The sequence below is a fragment of the Bidens hawaiensis genome, unplaced genomic scaffold (genome assembly GCF_021521415.1).
Source record: "Bidens hawaiensis isolate Kalapana, Puna unplaced genomic scaffold, B.hawaiensis_p1.1 tig00064608_1, whole genome shotgun sequence".
In the NCBI taxonomy this organism is placed as follows: domain Eukaryota; kingdom Viridiplantae; phylum Streptophyta; class Magnoliopsida; order Asterales; family Asteraceae; genus Bidens; species Bidens hawaiensis.
This window is the reverse complement of record NW_027501521.1, coordinates 3,238-26,456: the sequence shown is the minus strand read 5'-3', so window position 1 is coordinate 26,456 and position 23,219 is coordinate 3,238. Positions and strand designations below refer to the sequence as shown.

The 23,219-nt window shown below is 35.4% G+C and overlaps 2 protein-coding genes across 2 annotated transcripts; both read left to right on the top strand.

Annotated features, from left to right (window-relative positions):
• Positions 1-8,495: 8,495 nt before the first annotated feature.
• LOC143604276 (synaptotagmin-2-like) lies at positions 8,496-14,783 on the top strand. The gene is made up of 12 exons (XM_077080807.1): positions 8,496-8,738; positions 8,993-9,091; positions 9,173-9,223; positions 10,142-10,265; positions 11,312-11,430; positions 11,502-11,603; positions 12,589-12,663; positions 12,793-12,869; positions 12,955-13,201; positions 13,527-13,874; positions 13,957-14,088; positions 14,559-14,783. The coding sequence occupies exons 1-12, from the start codon at positions 8,628-8,630 to the stop codon at positions 14,688-14,690; spliced, it is 1,617 nt and encodes a 538-aa protein (XP_076936922.1). The 5' UTR covers positions 8,496-8,627; the 3' UTR covers positions 14,691-14,783.
• Positions 14,784-15,846: 1,063 nt separating this feature from the next.
• Positions 15,847-22,461, top strand: LOC143604275 (L-ascorbate peroxidase 3-like). The gene is made up of 9 exons (XM_077080806.1): positions 15,847-16,026; positions 16,125-16,249; positions 17,905-17,954; positions 18,165-18,230; positions 18,322-18,370; positions 19,715-19,797; positions 20,467-20,546; positions 20,645-20,747; positions 22,017-22,461. Exons 1-9 carry the CDS (start codon positions 15,911-15,913, stop codon positions 22,200-22,202), a joined length of 858 nt encoding a protein of 285 aa, XP_076936921.1. The 5' UTR covers positions 15,847-15,910; the 3' UTR covers positions 22,203-22,461.
• The last annotated feature ends 758 nt before the right edge of the window (positions 22,462-23,219 follow it).

Genomic DNA, 23,219 nt, shown 5'->3' with positions numbered 1-23,219 from the left:
TCCACTGTTATACAGTTGATTCTCAACTTTATTTTCTGTTATCGCGACTTTTTTTCAGCTAATTAATAAAGTCCACCTCTCCGCTTTACTCTAGTTCCGACGGTGTATCTTTATAAAAGGATAGTGGTGACAGTATTGCAAATAATTTGTCCCCCGTCAGAGCCTAACTTATTATATGTCATTAGTTTTGCACAAGTCAAACTACACAAGAGCAACAAATTTATTGTTGTAATAATAATGCGGTCGGTTTCAAAGGTGGCATGGTGGCAGACCGTTGCATCTGACAAGGACACCTTGAAGACAACAGGGCCGCCACCATCTTTTATTAAGGCTGAGGGGTGTGGGGCTTCAACGGGGGCGATCGAGCCCCTCCGCTCGCGCCCCCAGGGGCTAACACCACACCACCGGGGCGCGACCCGGGGCGCTAGCACGAAAAATGATGCAGGCGTGATGGGGTTAGCGGCAGAAGAGAGAGGCTGAGGGCATAGGGGAGTGTGCAAGTGGCCGTTGGACATATACAAAGAGCCGTTGGGCTCTTATTTAATTAAAAAAAACGTTTTTTCATCTATAAAATACCCCATTTCACCCATATCAATCACCACAACTTCAAAATAAAACCCAAAATCAACCCATCTTCCCAACATTTTTTTAAAAAAATGGCTGGAAATTGGTACCCCAACCTTGATTCAGATTATATTGACGACGATTTATGGTCGTCACCGCACCAACCGATGTTTTATTCGGAGCCGCAAGAATCATCCGGCTTTCAACCATCCAACACACAACCGTCTCCTAACTTTGTTGTTCCGGAGACACAAGAATCACACGGTGAAGCTACGGGACCAAGAAGACGCGTCCACCGGAAAAAACAAGTTGCAACGGACGGGTCGGGACCGGCTTCGACTCCGAGGACGAAACGGAAAACCACTCCGTGGTCATCGGATGAGAAGGAAGCCTTGTGTCGGGCTTGGATAGTCATTTCTGAGGATCGGCGTTGCGGTAATTGTTTTAACGTTTTTAAAAATGATTTTTAATTAAAAAGTTAAATAAAAAAGTTAAATGGAAATCTAATTTATTTATTCATTTTGCAGCCGACTACCAAAAGAGCAAGATTTTTTGGACAAAGGTTAGGGAGACGTTTTATACGCTCGTTGGGAGTACAGAGCGGAACGCCGATATGATTTCGGGTCAGTGGTCCGAAATCAGAAAATTTGTCGGCTTGTTTACTAATCTTTTCAACAGGAACAGCGGTCGTATGAGACCAAGTGGCAGTGATGATTTGGCGGTTTACAATTTCACGGTCGAAGAGTGGAAGCAGGAGTGTTTGCGGAGGTATGGGACGGTGAAGACGTGGGACGATTTAAAGTTGTGGGAGAGGTTGAAAAGGTGTTCCAAGTGGGTTGAGCTGGTGGCGCCGGACGTTGATTCGGAAGTACGGCCGAAACGGACTAAAACTAGTTCGTCTGGAGCGTATAGCACTTCAATCGGGTCAGATTGCCGCGTTGGATTCGACCTAAATATTGTGGAGGAGGAAACGTCTTCACCGCCGAGGAGGCGGCCATTGGGAAGGGACGCCAAGGGGAAAAAACCGGCTGAGGGGGAAGCCGTAAACATCGCCAATCTTGTTGAATCCCTCAATAAATTCAACAAAACCATGGAGGTGGTCTCTAATGACAAAAAGGAAAAAAGTCGAATGAGAGATTTGGACTTCCTTACTAGAGACTTCAGTAACCTAAATCCGGTCGATCAAATGCTAATGGAAAAGCAAAAGGAACGTATCCGAAAGAGGTTGATCGAAGAAGACCAAGCCGAAGAATAAGAATAATGTTTTTTTTAGTACTTTAATTTTTATTTTATTTTTAGATATTAATGTGTTTTTTTTATTAATGTGTGTTTTTTTTAATAATTTATGAGTTTTTTTAATAATACGTTGTTTGAATATATTTATAAAAAAATAAAAAAAAATTCGCTGGAGCCCCTGCTGGAGTCCCTCCACACCAGGGCCAGGGGCTCCAACGGGGGCTCCAACACCCCCCTTATCCAGTTTCTCTCTCTGCCACACGTCATAATATTATTGGCTGGAGCCCCCACTAAAGCCCCCATTAGAGCCCCCCACACCCCTCAGCCTAAGATGCTCCGTCAGAACTAGAGTAAAAGGGGAGAGGTAGACTTCATTAATTGGCTGAAAAAAAACGCCAGGGTAAGAAAATAAGTTGGGAACCGATTATATAATTGTAGGTCTCCTAATAACCGGATCTAACATAACAAATCAAGACGGGTGTGGTGAAATCAAAAGATCGAACAAATAATATAAAGATAATATGGATATTGAACGATTTTGTAATCGGTAATAAAACATGGGATATAATAAATGAGCCGATCCTACCCAAGGTGAACTCCCTTTGGGTGGTTGATTACACCGTAGAAAACACACACTATAAAAGAAATACAAGTTTCCTATTTATAGCTAAACATAGTGACCAAACATTCTAGAAGTTTTCTTCTCGTTGAAGCTAAATGTGTACATCGAAGCTCTCGTCTCAGATCCGGATTACAAGCCAACAAAAATAGATTGATTGACCATAATATATATAACGAGTTTCGCCACATTGATATCGCAAATCATAATTTTTGGCCTTACAATCACCCCCTTGACTTATGATATCAGTTATTTAACCGTGTCACACATATTCACGAATCACCCGATAAACCGAAGCCTATTTGTGTCAATTCACCCGCTTAAGGTATGACCCACCTAATTTCATTCATGAAGGTTTTCTCATTTCTTTACCCATTATCTCGGATCTTAAGCAATATAAGCTGAGATGAGCTCGAATATCCACTACCTCGAATTATCAGCTTCGACGATCGAATGACAAAACTTATTATTTCCTCTTCAAATCCAAATCCAACTTGTCCGAAGTTCACCACACGGATGCAACTTCCCGAACGTCTTGAAAAAATATAAATAATAAGTTTTGAACACTCGGTCAAACAATGACGCAAACACCCGATCATCTTTGACTCATTTTGGTCAACCCAAATAATGATAATCTTTTTTTAGACCAAAAAACAATTTCACATAATCTTCTCAAAGAAACAAATTCAATTTTCATATGACACCCCAAGTTGAAGTTGGAACAAGAACCAGGCCCAAGAAAACTTGCATCAATCAAACTCTTAGCTAAAACAAACCTAAAATATCAGCCCAAGTAGGTTAGAAGGAGGCCAACCCACACAAACAAACTGTGACCTAGTTGTTGTAACATCCCGGCCCCTCGCACCACCAATATTGTCCGCTCTGCCCACGAAGAGCTCACGGATTTGTTTTTGGTTGCCCAGATGGAGACTTCCCAGGAGGTCACCCATCCTAGTACTACTTCCGCCTAAGCGCGCTTAACCGTGGAGTTTTCATGTGCTCCACAGCCAACTAAGCCCAAAACGCGTTGGCGATTGAAGAGGCAGGACATTTACTTATGAACCAAGGATCTCTCTTGTCCACGGCCGATGTGGGATAGCCTAAGAGTGGGACGATGATGTGTTTGCCAAGGGTGTTACAAACAACCCCCCTTTGGACTCATCGTCCTCGATGAGGCATGTCCCATCATCCCGAACGACACAAGAGTGGATTTGATACCACCTGTAACATCCCAGCCCCTCGCACCACCAATATTGTCCGCTCTGCCCACGAAGAGCTCACGGATTTGTTTTTGGTTGCCCAGATGGAGACTTCCCAGGAGGTCACCCATCCTAGTACTATTTTCACCTAAGCGCGCTTAACCGTGGAGTTTTCATGTGCTACACAGCCAACTAAGCCCAAACGCGTTGGTGATTGAAAAGGCAGGACATTTACTTATGAAGCAAGGATCTCTCTTGTCCACGACCGATGTGGGATAGCCTAAGAGTGGGACGATGTTGTGTTTGCCAAGGGTGTTACAGTTGTTGGAACATATTTACACGTGAGGTCACACTGCCGGAAAACCGTATTCTGGTTACCATCAAACGTCGTCATCATCATTACCCAAGCCCGCTATCAACATCCATCAACAATCGACATACACCCCAATCAATTCCAAATAAGTAATCACCTCCTAATTCTGGCTAAAATGAAAGTTATTGGCCAATTAAAACCTGATTTGAGATGCGTCGCATACAATGGAAGATAGCAGATTTATCTAAATCGATAAAAATATAATGAAATAAACGATCAAATTGACGTTTATGATGTATAGAGGCATCAATCAAACATCAAATTTTAGAAACAAACACTCATTGATCATCAGTTTGAGCCATGAACCTCCTAACCTCAAAACCAGGTCTGGCTCTGAACTTAACTTCAAGTTGGAGCAATATTCATCAATTAAACCTCAAAACACACCTTATTATGATGAATTTGAGCAAACAAACAACATATAGTAAGAATCAGACACATATTTGAATAACACAGAGTTCAACTTTTGTTCATATTGACCTTCACGTATTCGGGTAATGTACCTCATAAAACACCATAAAAACTTCAAAAAAAAACTCTAAAAGCAATCTTTAAGTGGTAGAGAATTCATATCCACAAAGAGACGAACATCGAGCACCTTTATTTTAAAAAAATCTCCAATCTTTATTTCCAAATCGTTCAAACTTCAACGGATCTTCAAAAACTTAAAGAAATTAACGTCTATGTTCGGTAATCGCATATTAGAACCTGAATATCAAACAAAAAGTTGGATCAAACGATTCTACCCGCTCCAATACCACTTGTAGGTATCCTAATAACCGGATCTAACATAACAAAATGGATTTATTCTTGCTAAACGATAGAGACAGGTGCAATGAAATCAAACGATCGAACAAATAATATAAAGATAATATGGATATTGAACGATTCTGTAATCGGTAATAAAACATGAGATTTAATAAATGAACCGATCCCACCTAAGGGGAGCTCCCCTTGGGTGGTAGAATACACCATTGAAAACACGCACTATGAAAGAAATACAAGTTTCATATTTATAGCTAAACATAGTGAGCAAACATTCTAGAAGTTTTCTTCTCGTTGAAGCTAAAAGCGTGCATCGAAGCTCTCGTCTCAGATCCGGTTTACACACCAACTAAAACCGATTGATTGACCATAATATAATAACGAGTTTTGTCACATTGATATCGCAAGTCACAATTTTTGGCCTTACAATAATGGTTGACATTCTTGGAACATATTTGTTGAAGGACATTTCATTGACTTGGTAGAAGAGAATGGACAATTTGAGGATTTTTCCTTTTGTTAATATTGTTAACATAATAAACAATTTAAATACTATATTTATATAACGACCTTTTTGGGGGTCGGTGGTGTATTGAAGGTGTACATTGTCACACCCCAACCTAAAGCGGAAATGTGGGGGCGTGAACTGATTGCTCACAACTCTCAATGTACTATCATGCAATAATTAAAAAGTGACAATACCTATTTACTTTAATTAATTATTCAATGAAAATCCAAACAACCAAGTATATAAAATTAAAAATAAAGCAACAAGATAATTATTAATTCAAAATCTAAACAAGTCTTGATTTATTGTCTTGATAATGTTTCTTCTAACATAAGCAATCCTAAATCTTCACCAATCATGAATCAATTCAAACTATAACCTGCATATGCGTATAAAATAAACTAGTTTTGTCAACACAAGGTTGAGTGAGTAAAACACCAGTTAACTTAAGATACAATATAATATAAAAACGCAAAACTTTTCATGTGAGATAAACAATTAAGCCAATGAGCAAATAATGAGTGTCGGTAAAATCGTTGCCTTGCGAAGTCGGCATTGACTACTACGATAGTCGTATGATCATACTATTACTGTGATTATGATGGACCTCTCTGAATGCTGACAATTAAGTAAATAAACATATAGCAAGTTAGGCAAATAATTGACATGCACACAAGGATTAAACAGATTGCAAGTGAATAGTAAATAATAGATACATATAATACGATACACATATGCCCCCAAAACAGTTTAAATAAGTAAAGAGGTGAGTGAATACTCATCTTATCAAATAAGCAAAGCGGGAATGTTGATAATAAAAGGATAAATCACAGTCTTCGGAAATTACCTACGAGAAATGTATTACCTTGTATGATATAATGTATTACCTTGCATGATGTTAATTGAAGGGTTTAATTGATTGATAAGGAGCCGGCCAAGACGAGATTAAGAACACGATACAACATGTAATAATAATCCAATTCGTTATGGGGTTTTGTTAGCGATGCAGGAGTGGTTCAGATGCGAGTAATTGAGTTATGATCGCTCATATAGTATAATATCTATTTAGGTTAGAGACGTCCTATTAAATCAGTCAATACGAATCAATTAGATCGTTGTTTCCTAATTAACTGAGTCGGTGAGGTCGTTTTGGCAAGAAGAATCATAACCATGATTCAATTCCAACATTAGAACGAGAATTGAGCTTCAAGAAATCAATTTGGGTATACGGGTTTGGTAATGGATCATGGATACGTGTTGGGTTAATGGGTAAATGGGTTAATGGATAATAATATAACAGATTTGCAGAATGGTCCTTCTAGTATAAATATGGGGACAACAATGGGTTAAAGGTTTGTTAAGGGTTAAAATTGTATATATTTCAAAGTTGTTAATATATATTATATAAATATTTAAACAATAATATTAAAATAATAATAATAACTCAATAAACGTGATATTTTATTGATAAAATTTCCCGAACATAAAAACAGGTCGGGTAGTGGATAAAAATATTAAGTGGAAAAATCCAGGTTGTTGTTACATACATCATGGAGTGACAATTGTACAGTCTGTTCATTATGTCAACTAACACTGGCTTCTCCCACAAGAGACAATACAAAAGAGTTTTCATTCCCTCTCTCTCTTTAATCTTCTCTAGTATGGTGCTCTCCTTTCGATCTCTCTGCCACTAGTAATCATTGTTGCACTGTTGAGGTATGTGGCGGTGATGTTGTACGTCAGTGGTGTCGGTCGTCTGGTAGGGTGATGTTGTTGTCGGGTTCCCTTTAGGAACCTTAGGCGACGACGATCGTCACAACAGGGAAGTATGACGGTAAGACGTTGGTGTGGTTGGGAGCCGTGACTGTTAAAGTTGATGTTTCTCAGGGAGTTTGCCGCCGTAGTCGGTGGAAGTGGAGTGATGGTGGCACTAGTGTTCCGGCCACCTGTCTACATAGAAGCGGTGATGATGGTTAAGAGATCTAAATGCTGGCATGGGCAGTAGATGGTGAAATTGTTTTCATGGATCACGTGACATCGGTACTTCTCTACCGTTGATATGTTTATTGAGTTTCATTTTTTTGGTTTCCGCTCTAGACGCTAACCATTTTTTGGGCGTGGATGGTTAATTTGTTCTTTGAAATTGTATTTTGCAGTTGTTGATTGCGGAGTCGTACATTCGTTTTGAAGGTATTGTCCATTTTTTATGCCTATACGGTGTTTGATGAAATGTCTGCATTGATGTTTATAAAGTTTGTAAATCCTCTAATTGATGATTCAAGTGATTAGTTATAGTGGACTATATATTTCATACAATACGCACATCATCTTTGTGTGATTCATTGACATTTTTTTTCACTTTGTATGTTTTGCATATGTTGAGGTTTTGGTTCCTAATATTTTGATTATATGAGTGTTTGAAGTAATGGGTTTTTTCTATTAAAGAGAAGACAAATAGTTGACTATCTTTGTATTCATAATTCATTGTTTCTTTGCTAGAATTTGTAGTTTTATTATTGTTGTATGAAATTAACTTGCAACCTAAAATTCTTTAAAGAATTTTTACCATATTGGTTTGACTAGAAGGAGAACTTATTGACAAGCTATTGATAAGAGGAGGAATCTTATTGACAAGCTATTGACGGTCGTCAATTGTTGTTGGCTTCCTATTCGGAACTATTAGTGGCAGTGGAGTGGTTGTGGCAATTGTCTTTTGTGGTTGGCAATTGTTGTTACTCAAACTTATCACAATGATGGCAAACATAAGGTCAATGATGGCAAAATTGGTTTTTATTTAATTAGTTTAATTATAAAAAGAAAATAAAAAAAATAAACTGTGAGTCCAACTTGTTGCCTCTACACCATTACACCCTAAAAACAAATTTCAACTCCTTACTAACTGGACGCTACGTGTCACAATTCGCTCCCAGTCATAACCCCTTCACTAAACATGACCTTATACTTGGTGACTACTATTCTTATACTTGGTGACTATAATAGTAGAATCATCAAATTTGTATTAATAACCTTTAACGAAGACAAGTACAAAAAATGAAATCTCTTTGAAAACACATTGGTAGCCACGTCACATAGAGACAATTGACCGCTAGTTTCACAAACAACAGACATGTGTCCATATTTTTCTCTTTTATTACAATCCTACCCTTGTCTTTCTATAATATTATTTATTCTAAACAAATACAACACCTTTTCTTTTCTTTTCTTTTCTTTTCTTGTAGCCGGCATAACAGCTGCGTGATTTGTGGTTTTCCTTCGAGATTTGAAGAATCTTGAAAAACCCAAAAGTGGCCAACTTTGATCTGTTTGATTTGAGTTAACAATAATATTTTTTTATAATTTGAGATGGGTTTTATCAGTACTTTGTTGGGTTTCTCTGGATTTGGAATTGGGGTTTCTGCTGGCCTTGTGATTGGTTATTATTTGTTCATTTACTTTCAGCCTACAGATGTTAAGGTATCTTCATCTTGTTTGTGTTTTCTTGATTTTTGATTTATTTGGGTTATTAAAAGGTCCTTATTTTGAATGTTTAGAGATTGGATCATGAGAACAGATATGTGCACTGATTCTTGTAGAATAAAGCTAGCTTTTTTGCTAGTGATTTGGGTTTTTGGCTATTTATTATTTATATGTTGAAGATTTGTTCAATTGAGTTTAAAGGGTATTTTGGGGAGTTTTTAGTTTTTTGAAATTGTGAATTATTTGAGCAGGATCCTGTTATTCGCCCGTTGGTTGAACGGGACTCGGAAACTTTGCAACGGATGCTTCCCGAGATACCGTTGTGGGTTAAAAACCCGGATTTTGATCGGGTATGTGTTTAACTGTTTCACCATTGAAAGTTTGAAATTGTTGTATGTTGTAACTTATGGTGGTTAAATGGATTAATGCAGGTTGATTGGCTTAACAAGTTCATTGAGTACATGTGGCCTTATCTTGACAAGGTATCTTAGTAAAACTAATTATGCTATACTTGCGGTTTCATAATTTTCTTTATTTTGTTCTATACATAATTTTTTGCTCTTTAATCGGTTAGTGCTACAGTCTTGTCACCACTTTATGCTATTAGTAGTAGTGTATGACTATTATCGTTAGTACTTTCTATCTTACTGTTTGTTTTAATTACCCTAGCAACATTTCATATTATCTGGTTTACTATAGTTTACATGCCAAAGAATAAATAAAACGTAGGGCTGTAAACGAACTGAACGTGAACAAACACGATGTTCGTTTTTTTAATAAATGAACGAACACGAACATGAACACATGTCTACCTCATTCATTTATGTTCGTGAATGTTTGCATGTTTAAGTTTGTTTATGTTTGTTAGTATATGTTTGACCATTTACATTCATTAACATAATAAATTTTATTACGCCCATTACAATTTAGTCTAGTTTTAATGACTTTTTAGGCTTAGGGGGTGTGTGGGATTCCTTCTTTTACCTCCTTTTAACTTTTTCCATAAGTTAATAAGTTACAACTTTGTAACTTATTAACTTATCCTCTCACAATAACACACAATACCAAACACCTTTCAACTTTTTCAAAAGTTAAGTCATAAGTTGCTTAAAATAAGCAATACTAACACCCCCTTGGTGTATTGTTGTTCACATATACTTTTAACTGGTTCTAGCACAGTTATATTCATTCATCTATCTTTGTTTGTTTACGTTTGTGAACCCTTCATTTATACTATTAGCGTACGGATATAAACGAACACGAGCACATTGTTATTTATATCGAATGAACAAGAACTTTGTTGTCCGTGTTTGATTGTTTGTTTGGTTATAGTTAAAAGGACATGAACAGGAACATGTTTGTTTGTTGTCGGTTAATTTAGTAACCTTTTGTATTTATAGGCCATATGCAGGACCGCAAAGGATATTGCGAAGCCCATTATTGCCGAACAAATTCCAAAGTATAAAATTGATTCGGTTGAGTTTGAGACTCTTACTTTAGGGTCTTTGCCTCCTACTTTTCAAGGTGATACTCTTCTCTTTTTTGTATTTTCATTTGTTTTACAGAATATTTTTTTAGCGCGGTGGATATGTTAGTTTTCTTAAAAATTTAAGCGTCCGTCACTTGGTCTATCGAGTCTTTTATAAACACTAACAGGTAATTTTGGATCATCACATTTATCTTTGGGGCTTAAAACGTTAATATTAAGGCTTTTCTTGGTACAAAGAAAAACTATAACTTCAACTCTTTATTTTGTATTGCAAATAAAACTTTTAAGTTTCATTTATTATGTGATTAAAGTTATAAAAAATATCATTTAATATTCAGCAACTACAAAGCGATTACAATAAAGTGGCAAGCAAAAAAGAGAGAATTATGTGATTTTCTCTTTTTTCTTTTTCTAATTTTGTGACCCCCATCTTTATTTTCCTTCCAACATCAAGTAAATGGGACCCACCATCTTAATTTTACCTCTTCTAATACTGGATAAGTGAGATCCACTTATATAATAAAATGTCATTCACTCATTTTTGTTTTTATCACTTAGTGAGCCAAGAGTTTGGATTAAAGTACGCTATGAGTTTGCTTCAGTATCGAGTTATTTGACATTAAACATTGTCAAATAGAAGTTTTTTGGCAATAAGGGAAAACTGGAAATACCCTTGAATTAGACAATTTAGTAAAACTTGTGAATGTGGACCACAGTCAACACCACCGTTAATATCTTATAATGATTTATAATGAGCAAATTGTAACATTTAAATTAAAATATATAAAAAAAATTTGATTTTTTATTAAGTAAAATATTGTAAATTTGGAACTTCAAATTTATTTCATATTTAAGAAAAGTTTGTCCTAACCTTAAGATTTTGTCAGCTCATTTGTTCCTGTTTTGTTGGAGGTGGTCAAATTGTTTAATCTTAAACCTAGGACTTGCCAACCACAAATTTGACTATGATGTTTAGAGTTGCACCAAACTAGCCTAAAATACACTTGTCAATAAAACATTGAAACAGTCATCATACATTGTGTGCCACATTAATATGTAATATCAAGAATCTGGTTTTTAGGGATGAAGGTGTACGTTACCGATGAGAAAGAGTTGATCATGGAACCATCCTTAAAATGGGCTGGAAATCCTAATGTTGCGCTTGTTGCTAAAGCATTTGGTTTAAAAGCAACTGTTCAGGTTATTTATTTATTTTACTCTTTTTAAGGAAAATGTTTTGTGCTTTTTCTGAAAAAATATTACAATTTCAGGTGGTGGATTTACAAGTCTTTGCTGCACCGCGCATCACACTAAAACCGCTTGTTCCTAGCTTTCCTTGTTTTGCTAAGATTTGCGTCTCTCTCATGGATAAGGTAAATTGGGTTCTTGTTGTTAGATTTCAAGGAACAAATAATGATAATTATAATCATATGCATTGTTAATTTGGAGTCAAGTAGGACTGTTCGAATAGCTCGTGGCTTAAAACTTGTTTGGATAAAAGCTTGCTCGAAATTGGCTTGGTTTGTAAACGAGCCGAGCTAATCTCGAGCCAAGGTTGGCTCGCTCATTTTGCTCATTTAATTTTGTTTTAAGTTTTATAAAATAACATTTTATAGCCATGGTAAGAGACACCGAATCGTTTAAGCCGAGCCCTTCATCATTATTCGGTTCATTCCACATCACAACCCTTTTATCTTCAAATTTTACTAACCTAACCGAGCCGAGCCGAGCCATTTTTGTCATAAACAAAGCTGAGCTAATGCTCAAGTTTTTAGCTCGATTTTTTTAAAATTTGGGCAAAATTTGAGTCGAGCTAGTTTTTGAAACTGAGCCAAGCTGAGATCGAGCTCAAGTTTTCATCTCGCTTTAAAATTCAGGCCGAGCCAATTTATTTCAAAACCGAGCCAAGCTGAGCTCGAGCTAAGGTTTTCATCTTTGTTTAAAATTCGACCCAAGCTTGAATCGCCTTGGCTCGGATTGTGAACTGCCATAGAGTCAAGTTGCCAAATCTTGAACCTTAACTTTATTTGTTAAATAGGAAAATTGAGGGCCTTAGTTTCTGTAACATCCTTGCTGTAGAGGAACATTCGTAAATATCAAATTCTTTCAATTTGTTATGTAATAACCTGCCTATATTAATATGCTCTTTTCATCTAATGGATTATAATTGTGAAACGAAGTTTATGAAACATTATAGAAACTAGTTAAATTTTATATAATGTTATTATTCTAATAGAGAAAATTGGTTTTGGAGCCACATGTTGATTGGTAGCCAAGTTTATATGTCATACATACTATTATTCAAATAAGAAACATATTGATTCTATGCTTCCTTTTCACTTTTTCTTCATTTTGCAGCCACATGTTGATTTTGGGCTCAGGCTGTTTGGGGCCGATCTTATGTCAATCCCCGGATTGTATAGGTTTGTTCAGGTAAATGCAGATGATATGTTTAGATAACTGCTTTATAACATCAACTATTATTTTGACTTTTGTTGGTTTCAAGTCAATCTGTTGACATCTATTTTCAAAAGAAATAATCTTGAACTCTTTCATGTGAAGGAACAAATCAAAGATCAAGTTGCCAACATGTATCTTTGGCCAAAAACTCTAGAAGTACAAATATTGGATCCATCCAAGTACGTCTACATAATTATATCTGTTTGTTAGGCGTAAAAGTCAACATCTCGACTTTGACCATGTTGACTCGTGAACATTTTGTAGAGCCTTGAAGAAACCTGTTGGAATCCTTCATGTTAAGGTTTTGAAGGCTATGAAGTTGAAAAAGAAAGATCTTTTAGGTGCTTCGGATCCGTACGTTAAAATAAAGCTTACGGAAAGTAAGCTTCCGTCGAAGAAGACGACTGTGAAGCATAAGAATTTGAATCCGGAATGGGACGAGGAGTTTAATATGGTTGTTAAAGATCCCGAATCGCAAGCAGTTGAGTTCCAAGTCTATGATTGGGAGCAGGTATCGTTTTGATAGCTTTTTTTTTGGTTTTTTGCTTGTTTTGATTTTTAAAGTCGAAATTGAATCTTGTTTATTAAAATATGAAGATTCTTTTTTTCTTTACAAAATTAAATGGTGAATATCTATAGAGCTTCAAAATGGTTCATATGACCGACACCAAAAGACGCTTTTACCAAAATGCTCTTTTTACCAAGATACCCTTTTACACAAAACACCCTTTTTTTTTACAAAATTCCCTTTTTACCAAAACACCCTTTTTACCAAGTACCAATGAACCAAAAATACCCTTTTTACCAAAATACTCTCTCGGATGTCTTGTTTTTAGGTTGGCAAACACGACAAGATGGGCATGAACGTTGTCCCCTTGAAGGAACTTAAACCCGAGGAGCCCAAAACTGTGACACTCGATCTCTTGAAAAATATGGATCTGAACGATGCTCAAAACGAGAAATTAAGAGGTCAGCTTGTAGTTGAGTTGTTATATAAACCTTTTAAGGATGAAGATATGCCAACTTTTGAAGATGCTGGTGCTATTCCAAAGGCGTCTGAAGGAACACCGCCAGGTGGCGGTGAACTAGTGGTTAGAATTCATGAAGCTCAAGATGTTGAAGGAAAACATCATACTAATCCTTATGTCAGGATTCTTTTGAAAGGAGAGGAGAGAAAAACAAAGGTATCGTTTATTCTTTTTGTAAAAGTTAGTTTTCGGTTACTCTGATTTTATAAATTTATTTTTGAATTTATTTTCCGTGCAGCATGTAAAGAAGAGCCGAGACCCAAGATGGGACGAGGAGTTCAAGTTCAAGCTCGAGGAGCCTCCCGTGAATGATAAGTTGCATGTGGAAGTTGCTAGTGCTTCATCCAGGATCGGGTTACTACATCCTAAGGTAATAGTGACTTTTGTGGTCAAACTTGCTATTTTAAGCTTTTGATTGATTTCTCAATACTTAAGAGCTAGGGCTTTTTAAAAAGCTCGTGGCGTGCAGCTCGCTTGCTTGAAATCGGCTAGTTTGTAAATGAGCCGAGCCAGCTCGACCTGTAAACCGACGAGCCTGATCCTAGGTTGGGTGTAACTCGCTCGTTGGAACGTAGTTAGTAATCATTTTGCGCAGGCCCACCATAGAAAAACTGAAACTTGTTTACCTTAAACTAGAAACAAACAAAAGTCAAAAGTTACTTAATATTTACTCTTGAAAATTTGTATCTATTATGAAAGAGATTACTATACTACTCAAAATAAAGATACAAAAAAAGTTGGTTTGGAAAACGCTTAGGCGAAGTCTCATGTATGAATAAATAAGGGTGTTTAATGTTGATAGTTAATAGGATGATTTAGTTGTTTTGTTGTGTAAAACAGGAATCATTGGGGTATGTGGACATAAGTCTAGGGGATGTTGTGCACAACAAAAGGATCAATGAGAAGTACCATCTTATTGATTCAAGGAATGGCAAGATCCAAATTGAGCTGCAATGGAGGACTGTAGAGTGAGTGAGTGAGAAGAGTCATCAAAACATTACTAGTATTTCTTGTTGGTTGTACAAAACATGTGTACATTAAATATCATATTGTTTTCCTTGGATTTATGGTGGTGCTTTTGTTCACCTTTGTTGACTCACTCATGGGATGTGGATTTGGATGCTACACAAAACACATTATTTTCTACCTAAATGGAGGTAATCATTACCAAAATATTATTACACACTACAATATGTAATACCATATATAGGTTAAAAGGAAAGATGTAAGGACGAAAATGCCCCTTGCTTAATAGCTATTTTTGTTAGCCTAGCTAGTTTTTGAGGTCACGTTTCTTGGGTTTGAAGTACCATACCAGTATTATATAACTAGTTTTCTTCGAACCAGTTTCTATATACACTCATTTCTATATACTCTCAGACTTCGGGTGTGCGTGAAACTAAAAAAAAAAAAATGAACCAGAACAAAAACCAATGGCTTGGTTTTCATGATTTTGTAAAACCTGACCTTTTTTTAGGTTCGGTTTCGGTTTTGCATGTAACTAAAACGAAGCGAATTTATAGATCTTTATTTTATTTTGAATTATGCGTATCTCATAATAATTGATTATGCAGTGTAACTTAAATATTTTAGTCTAAATGTATAATAATCAATCAATTATTAACTAACGGAAAATACTCCCTTTTTTCCTATCAAAAGTTTACAAGCCCAAATGGCATAACTGAAATGCCAAACCGAAACCGAGTCGAGAAAACCATAATCGAACGGTTTTCAATAACTCAAAAATCGACCAATTCGGTTTTTGTTTCGGCCTTAACACAAACTATATACAAACCGACCCTTCCACTTTTTTTTGCGCCTAGGCCCCAAGCAAGGCCTATGCGCATTGAGTGCGTCTTTGATAACTATTAATTTTATAAGAAAGTTTTGTACAACACGTTGCAACCAAAAAAAGAAATAAATAAAGAAGTAATACTAGTTTAGAACCAGGCAACAACCATCATCTTGTCATATAAGCTTTCCAAATCTAAAAATAATTCTAAGTAAATTTCGAAAATCAAATTATTATAACTTGATGAAACAACTTACACCGTAGATGATGCTCATCTCAGTCAAACCATGTTGGCGGGTGCAGGTGGACCTCCACCACACAGGAACGCAACTTCTGCTATTATCTAATCTTCAGAGTCCACCAGCACACACACGCACGCACACATCAATTCAATTGATCAATGGCAAGTCCTATTGTAGTAGACTCTGATTACCTGAAGCAGATTGATAAAGCTCGTCGGGACCTTCGTGCCTTCATCGCTAACAAAAACTGTGCTCCCATCATGCTCCGATTAGCGTATCATTTCTCTATCTCTCATTATTATTCCGATCAAAAGCCCTAGTTTCAAATTAGGAATAAAAACTTATTATTAATTGATGATGATGATGTTGTAGGTGGCATGATGCTGGAACGTACGATGTGAACACGAAAACCGGAGGTCCGAATGGTTCCATTAGAACCGAGGAGGAGTATACTCACGGCTCCAATAATGGATTGAAGATTGCTATTGATTTTTGTGGTATTATACTTCAACTTACATATTCTTATTTTAGGGATCATGATTTGCTAATTGAAGCTCAAATTAGGCTTTTGTGTCTCCATAAAAAGTTCTAATTAGGTTTTTGTGTGTGAACTATACTGGTTCTTAATAGTAAGGTTTGTTGACATTCATATTTGTGGTAAACTATGTCACTGTCTCTTGTCAATAGCATTTGGGAATTCTGTTACTTACTCTAATGATTTTACACGGTTGATATTATACTGTTGGAATTTGATCAGGTGAGTTAATAAGATTGATGTTATACTAAAAGTTTGATGTTAAGAACAATGACCATTTGAACCTCTACTATTTATTACGTTTTGAACATTTTGGTACTTTACTTTGCACTTTTTGTCATTCAAGTTTTGGAATTACATTTGAATCTTGACTCTTTTAGAACATTTGTTACTGTTAGATGGTACTAAATGCTAAATAATAGCTTTTGTTTATTCTATATATAAAGAATAGTATTATTTTTCTAATACATAATATAGTGCTAATTGTTATATTTAAGTCATAGTTATTAAAAGCGACACCTTTTTGCGCCTAGGCGTTTTTTTTGTTAGAAGCGATCTTCCAGAGATTTTCTAAAAAGCAGGCGTTATTTTAGGGAATTAGTCAGTACTTGCTTTTTTTATTTGATTTTTTTTAACTTGATTTTATTTGATTTGTTTTTTAATTATCACTTAACCTAGTTAAACAACTTACCTAAAATTAATGGGTTTAACAAAATTAACTCCAATATCAACTTTCTAGAATACCATGTAATTGAAGTTGTTAACGGTTTTGAAGATTGATGAAGATCTTTTGGCTTTTGTTTTAATATTTATATCTATTACTTTCATGAAAATTTTGTTTTCATGTATGAACAATTTGTTTATTATGGGTTTCAGATGATTTTGGTACTTTATGTTGAGAATTATGGTTTTGAAATATTTTGGTATTTGAAAAAACTGATGTTTTACATTGCAATTTTTTTTATTGAAAGTGTGCTTTTTTTTGTTGAGGCCCACGCTTTTTTTGCGCCTAGCGCCTAGGCCCTCAAAGAGACCTGGCGCCTTAAGTGCGCCTAACGCATTTGATAACTATGATTTAAGTGCACCTTTTTTTTCTTAGGCTCTCCATTTTTTTTGCGCCTTTGATAACTATGATTGAGACAAAATGACTGCCCTTGTAGCGTTATGTTTATTAATAAATATGAAGCAAGAGGCACCTTTGTTACTAGTAGAAAAACTTGGGCATTATTTTTAGTTTTCGTCAATGGAATTTCTTTGGCTAAGGACTGTTTTACTAGTATAACTATCATTAGTCCTTATAGTGCTTTTGTATCAAATGCTACCAAGTAACAATTTTGAGTTTAAAAAGATTTAAATGTTAAAAATGATATAGAAGGTTCTTGTGATTCCAGGGTTATTTCTTCAATCATGCTATTTGTGTCAACGGTACATATTTGTTGTGCTTGTTGTGTTTTAATCTTATTAGTTGTGGGCACAAACTTGTTATGTTCCAGTTTCAATCTTGATAGCATTTATCTTTCTACAGTTTATATTTGCTTCTGCTAAGATAAAAATATTGACTTGAGTAAACCACTTGTGATAATTATTACTTCAATGGGTTATTCTTTCGTATTGCAGAAGAAATAAAGTCCAAATATCCAAGGATTACATATGCAGACCTATATCAGGTGAACTCAGTTATTCAGTGGTACTATTTAGTTTCATTCTATAAATTTAGACAAAGTTTTCTTGGTGATTGAGATTCATAATTAAGATATCTAATTCCAGATTATTGTTTGTGGTAACTTAACTCCTTTTCTAAACACACACACAATCACACACAATACATGACTTGTAAAGTGTAACCTGTTATTGACCATGAAAGACTCTGTTTGTAGCTTGCAGGAGTTGTCGCCGTGGAGGTTACTGGTGGCCCAACTGTGGACTTTGTTCCTGGTAGAAAGGTATTTTGATTTTATAACATTTTTTTTTTGTTTTTCTAGTTTTTCAGTTGACTAGTCTTTTGTATTATTATATGTTCTGTCTTTTTTCTAGGATTCAAAGATCTCTCCTAAGGAAGGCAGACTCCCAAATGCTACCAAAGGTTTTGGATCCTGCTTTTATATATTATTCATAATCATTTGTGACAAATGGTGCCTCCTTTTAAATAGCTTCTTGGTAGTTACAAGATGTTTCCAGGAACAACTTTGAAGTTTTCATTTTCATTACTAAAAGTAGAGTAGCTTACATGATCACCCGTGTGTACACCCATACACATAGTGGCGGGGATATGATAATCAATTTAACTAATAACAACAAACTTAACCACCTGATTGTTAACGGTTTCAAAGCATGAACGAACTTAGATAATATCTTTTGAGACTTTCCAACATGTAAAATTCCAGTTAAAATTTTCACAAATTTCAATAAGTGAACTGTGAACGTGTTACTCTTTAGTAGGGAAATTCCTGAATTAATCGAATAATCAGCTAAAGATTATACTTTAAAAAAAAAACCATAACCCTGGCAATAACTCTAACTGTTAGCTAATGAACTTCATTTGACTCATTGAAGTGAATATAGATTAATTTTCACAACTGTTTTATCTACTATGCAAGGAAAATTTGGTTCTAGTGCTTTTGCTTTCAGATAGTGTTATTATTAAACAATCTGGTTCTATAATGTACATAATTCAGGAGTTTATTATACATAATTGTAATAAATCACTAGAACTAAAGGGTATTTTCGGTTCAGCACCCATTAATACAATCATTGGCTAGTTGCAGTCTTTTTCAACTAAATACCAGTTTGCATTAAGTACATTGTCTACAATTCTAAATTATGCCTTAACCTTAGCATGCTCGTTAGTACACAGTGCAACCACTTCTTAGTACATAAGACATACCTTACATCATGTTTTTCATCTGTGGTACCCTGAGGACCTACTGATATGATTAAATGGCTGATGCTCACAAATGAATTCAAGTATTCTTTAATATTTTATAAACTCAAAACATGATAACAAAAAGTGAAAGACTGGGTTTTTTCAGAATCAACTCAAGCTAAATGATAAACTTTGGTTAGGAATAAGATATAATAAATGCCGTTTTGAGCTCCTAAATGATTCTGAAGACCAAAAGTAGAAATATGCCATTTTGTCATTGGTCCCTTTCGGGCTGACCATGTGAATTTCATTAAATTCATACAACCTAAATCAGGTTTGGCAGAATCAGAAAGATGGTTGTTTGTGATGGCATGATCGCAATGGTTCATGACATGATATATATATCTTTTAAAGTTGGATCCCCTTATTTGTTATGCATGACAGGAGTAGAGAGTAGATATGTTTTCCAATACTTATTATGCCTGTTACTTTCATTAATATGGTAGTATACTGATGTAAATATCATTTACATTCTTGTACTGAACTCGTTATATATTAATTTAGGTGCACCACACTTGCGGGACGTATTTTATCGCATGGGTTTATCTGACAAGGATATTGTAGCCCTGTCAGGAGGACACACTCTGGTAAGTTGCTAATTACTTGTTATAATAATACCCTTAATTTCAGGGCCGTCCCAAGAATTGTTAATTTTTTTGGGCTGAAGCCAAGAAAAATTTTGGCCTTAAGTAAAAAGGTTTTTTTAGTTGGGTTTAAACAATTAAAATTTAAATGGGCTTATTGAGTTATGGTTTGGGTTGTGCAAAAAGTCTTTTTTTTTGTTTGTTTAAATGGGCTTAATGAATTGGGTACTTGGGTTTTAACATTAAGAAAAACATTCTTTTCTGGCCTATCTGGGTAACCTGATTCCATTGGATGATCGTAGAATATATTATTTAATTATTTTTATCATATCCTTACATATAAAAATAGTTATTACATATATACATATTAAATAAAAAATATATAAGTAAAAGACTTGATTAAGCTCGCGAGCCGGCTTTAGGCTTGAGCTTGATATGTGAAGCTCGGGCTTGAGCTCATTTATTAAGTGAGCCTTAATAAAAGCACAAGCTTGTTTAAGCTCGGCTCGATTCGACTTTTTAACAAGCTGATCTCGAGTATTTCACGAGCGGCTCTACTCGTTTACACCCCTAGGGCCCTGTGAGTTTTCGAGTGACAGGTTCTCATAGCTACCAATAAAATGTTCGTGTTTGACTTGTCTAAATCATAATTCTGTAACTTTAACAATGCAGGGAAGAGCACATGCAGATAGATCAGGCTTTGAAGGCCCTTGGACACGCGAACCGCTGAAATTCGATAACTCATATTTTGTGTATAACTTACTCAACTTTCTTTTTCATTTTTTTTATGCTAAAATAATACTAGTAATATGCTCTTTTAATTAAAACGACATTAATATTGTGTAACCAGGGAACTTCTGAAAGGAGAATCCGAGGGACTTTTGAAACTTCCAACCGACCTCGCATTGCTGGAGGATCCTGTATTCCGCCATTATGTTGAACTATACGCGAAGGTAATTTTTAATATTCGACTATAATTATAAACAACTAACAGCCGGTCCCACTAACCGTCCTTTAATCGGGTAGGTAGGTATCTTAACTACTAAAATGGGAACATATGAACAAACAAACATTAAATCCAAAATACAGTTGTGTGATTGGTTTGCCTAGATTGACAGTTGGGACCCTCTCTGGATTATTGACTACTGGTCTGCTTCCACTCTTCATTTTTAACTGTCCCCACCCTATCAACCTTGTAATAATAGCAACTCACATGTTGCCACCAACCTTTGTCATATAAAACTAAATCCTCCTGGATATAACATGACTTAGATTCCATCTCATGCCAATAGTTGTACAGTGCAATCTTTATGCCACACTTTATAAACTAAGAATAAGAGAAAATTACAAAAATGTCATAAGGTAGATATATAAAAATAAAGTTGATACAATGAAAAAGTTGTTCGGATTTGTAAATTTCAAAGTTATTTCTTGTAGACATGTGCAATAATTTCACGTATTTCATGACTACAGAGGTAACTTATTTGAAATGGAGTTTTCATATATGCCCAACCGAAACTAAGCAAGATGGATATATGAAATTTTAAGTTTTAGAAAAAAATTGGACGAGAACTAAAATTAAGCTTTTAAATCTAGGCATATAGAGATTTTAAAGCTTTGGAAAAATAAGGGTAAAATGTCATTTATGAATTGAGTATATTCGATATTTTAACTAATTTGTAAAAACATATATGATATTTTTAGTTTTGCATGCTTATATGTATGATACTTTCTATATATATTAAATGGCCCAATGTTTTTCGGATGTGTATATAAAGTAGATTGCGATAATTCCATGAATTTGATGACTATAGAGTCGGCAACTTGTTTCAAATGTACATTGACGTGTAACCATTGGCGAAGGATAGTTGCCCGGCCCCCTCCGTTTTTAGAAGTGTAAATTTACCCGTTTTCGTCAGACATTTTTTATATGTAGAGTAAATTTACCTGTTTCCAATCGAAAATTTGATCCCGGCCCTCTACGTTTACAGATTTTTTTAATGTATATTTTCGTTCGGACCCATTGGCATTTTCGTCCCAGCTTCGCCACTGCTTGTAACTACACCCAATTAAGGATTGTTCTCATGATTTTTTTTTCTAACAATCTCACTTGCATGTATTCTCAAATTTCAATTTTTAATTTTTATTATCACAACTTTTGAATTCTCAAAACGTCATGTTAAAATACAAGGTTATCTAATCTTATGCTCCTTGATGTTCAGGACGAAGATGCATTCTTTAATGATTATGCAATATCACACAAGAAACTCTCTGAATTAGGGTTCAACCCAAATGCTAAAAAAGTAGCCGACAGCGTCGTATTGGCACAAAGTGCAGTTGGAGTTTTGGTGACTGCTGCTGTCGTGATTCTTGGTTACGTTTATGAAGCCCGCAAAAGGAGCAAGTAAACACATCAAATTTTAAACAAGGTGCAAGTTTCGACGCTGGTTACAAGTTTGTGTACAATTGTTTTCCTTCCTGAATCCTGGATCTACTGAAAGGATTAATACGTAAACATATTATATTACAGTTATTGAGAATTTGACTTTGTGTTTGATTAATCAGTACGCAAAATAATGGAGTCATTAATGTTTCCACCAGAATGTACCAACTTAAATTCCTTTGTTTCGACTCAGGTTTGTTAATATATTATTAAGTTTTAGATCTGATCACATGCTATGCTGGTTTAATTGGTTTAAATTATGTATTCTTCATTATAAGTTGATCAATTACTAATATATTTGTTGCGCGCCCGACATATAACTCGTTATGTTAATTGAACTTGCAAAACCATATATTAAAATAATCCTATAGCTAACCAATTAGAATGTATATACACACACACACTTCATAGCAATAATGTCCAAGAACAGGGGTGCAAACGAGTCGCACTGCTCGCAAGCCACTCGAGATTAGGCTCTTTAAAAAGCTTGAAGGAGCCCGAGCCCGAGCCCGTGCTTAAAAGTAAGCTCGTTTAATAAGCAAGACGAACCCAAGCTTCACTTATCGAGCTCGATCCGGGTCATGAGCCTAAACGAGCCTGTAATTTATATAACTTTTTAAAATATATATTTAATAATTATTAATTAATATGTATAATGTTATGAAAAAATAAATATAAATAACAAATAATATATATTATTTTATACATAAAATTATAATAGAAGAAAAATATATAAAAATAATTGTAGTTAAATAATAAATAACTGATAAATAATAAACGAGCCGAGCCGAGCCAAGCTCGAGCTTGAAAATCTACTCACGAGCTGAGCTTGAGCTTTGAAAATAGAGTTCGAAAGCGAGCCGAGCTCGAGCTCGAGCTCTGTGTAAGTTATACGAGCCGAGCTCGAGCCTAATCGAGATCGGGCTTGGCTTGGCTCGTTGCACCCCTATCCAAGAATCAGGCATACAATATCCAGCACCAC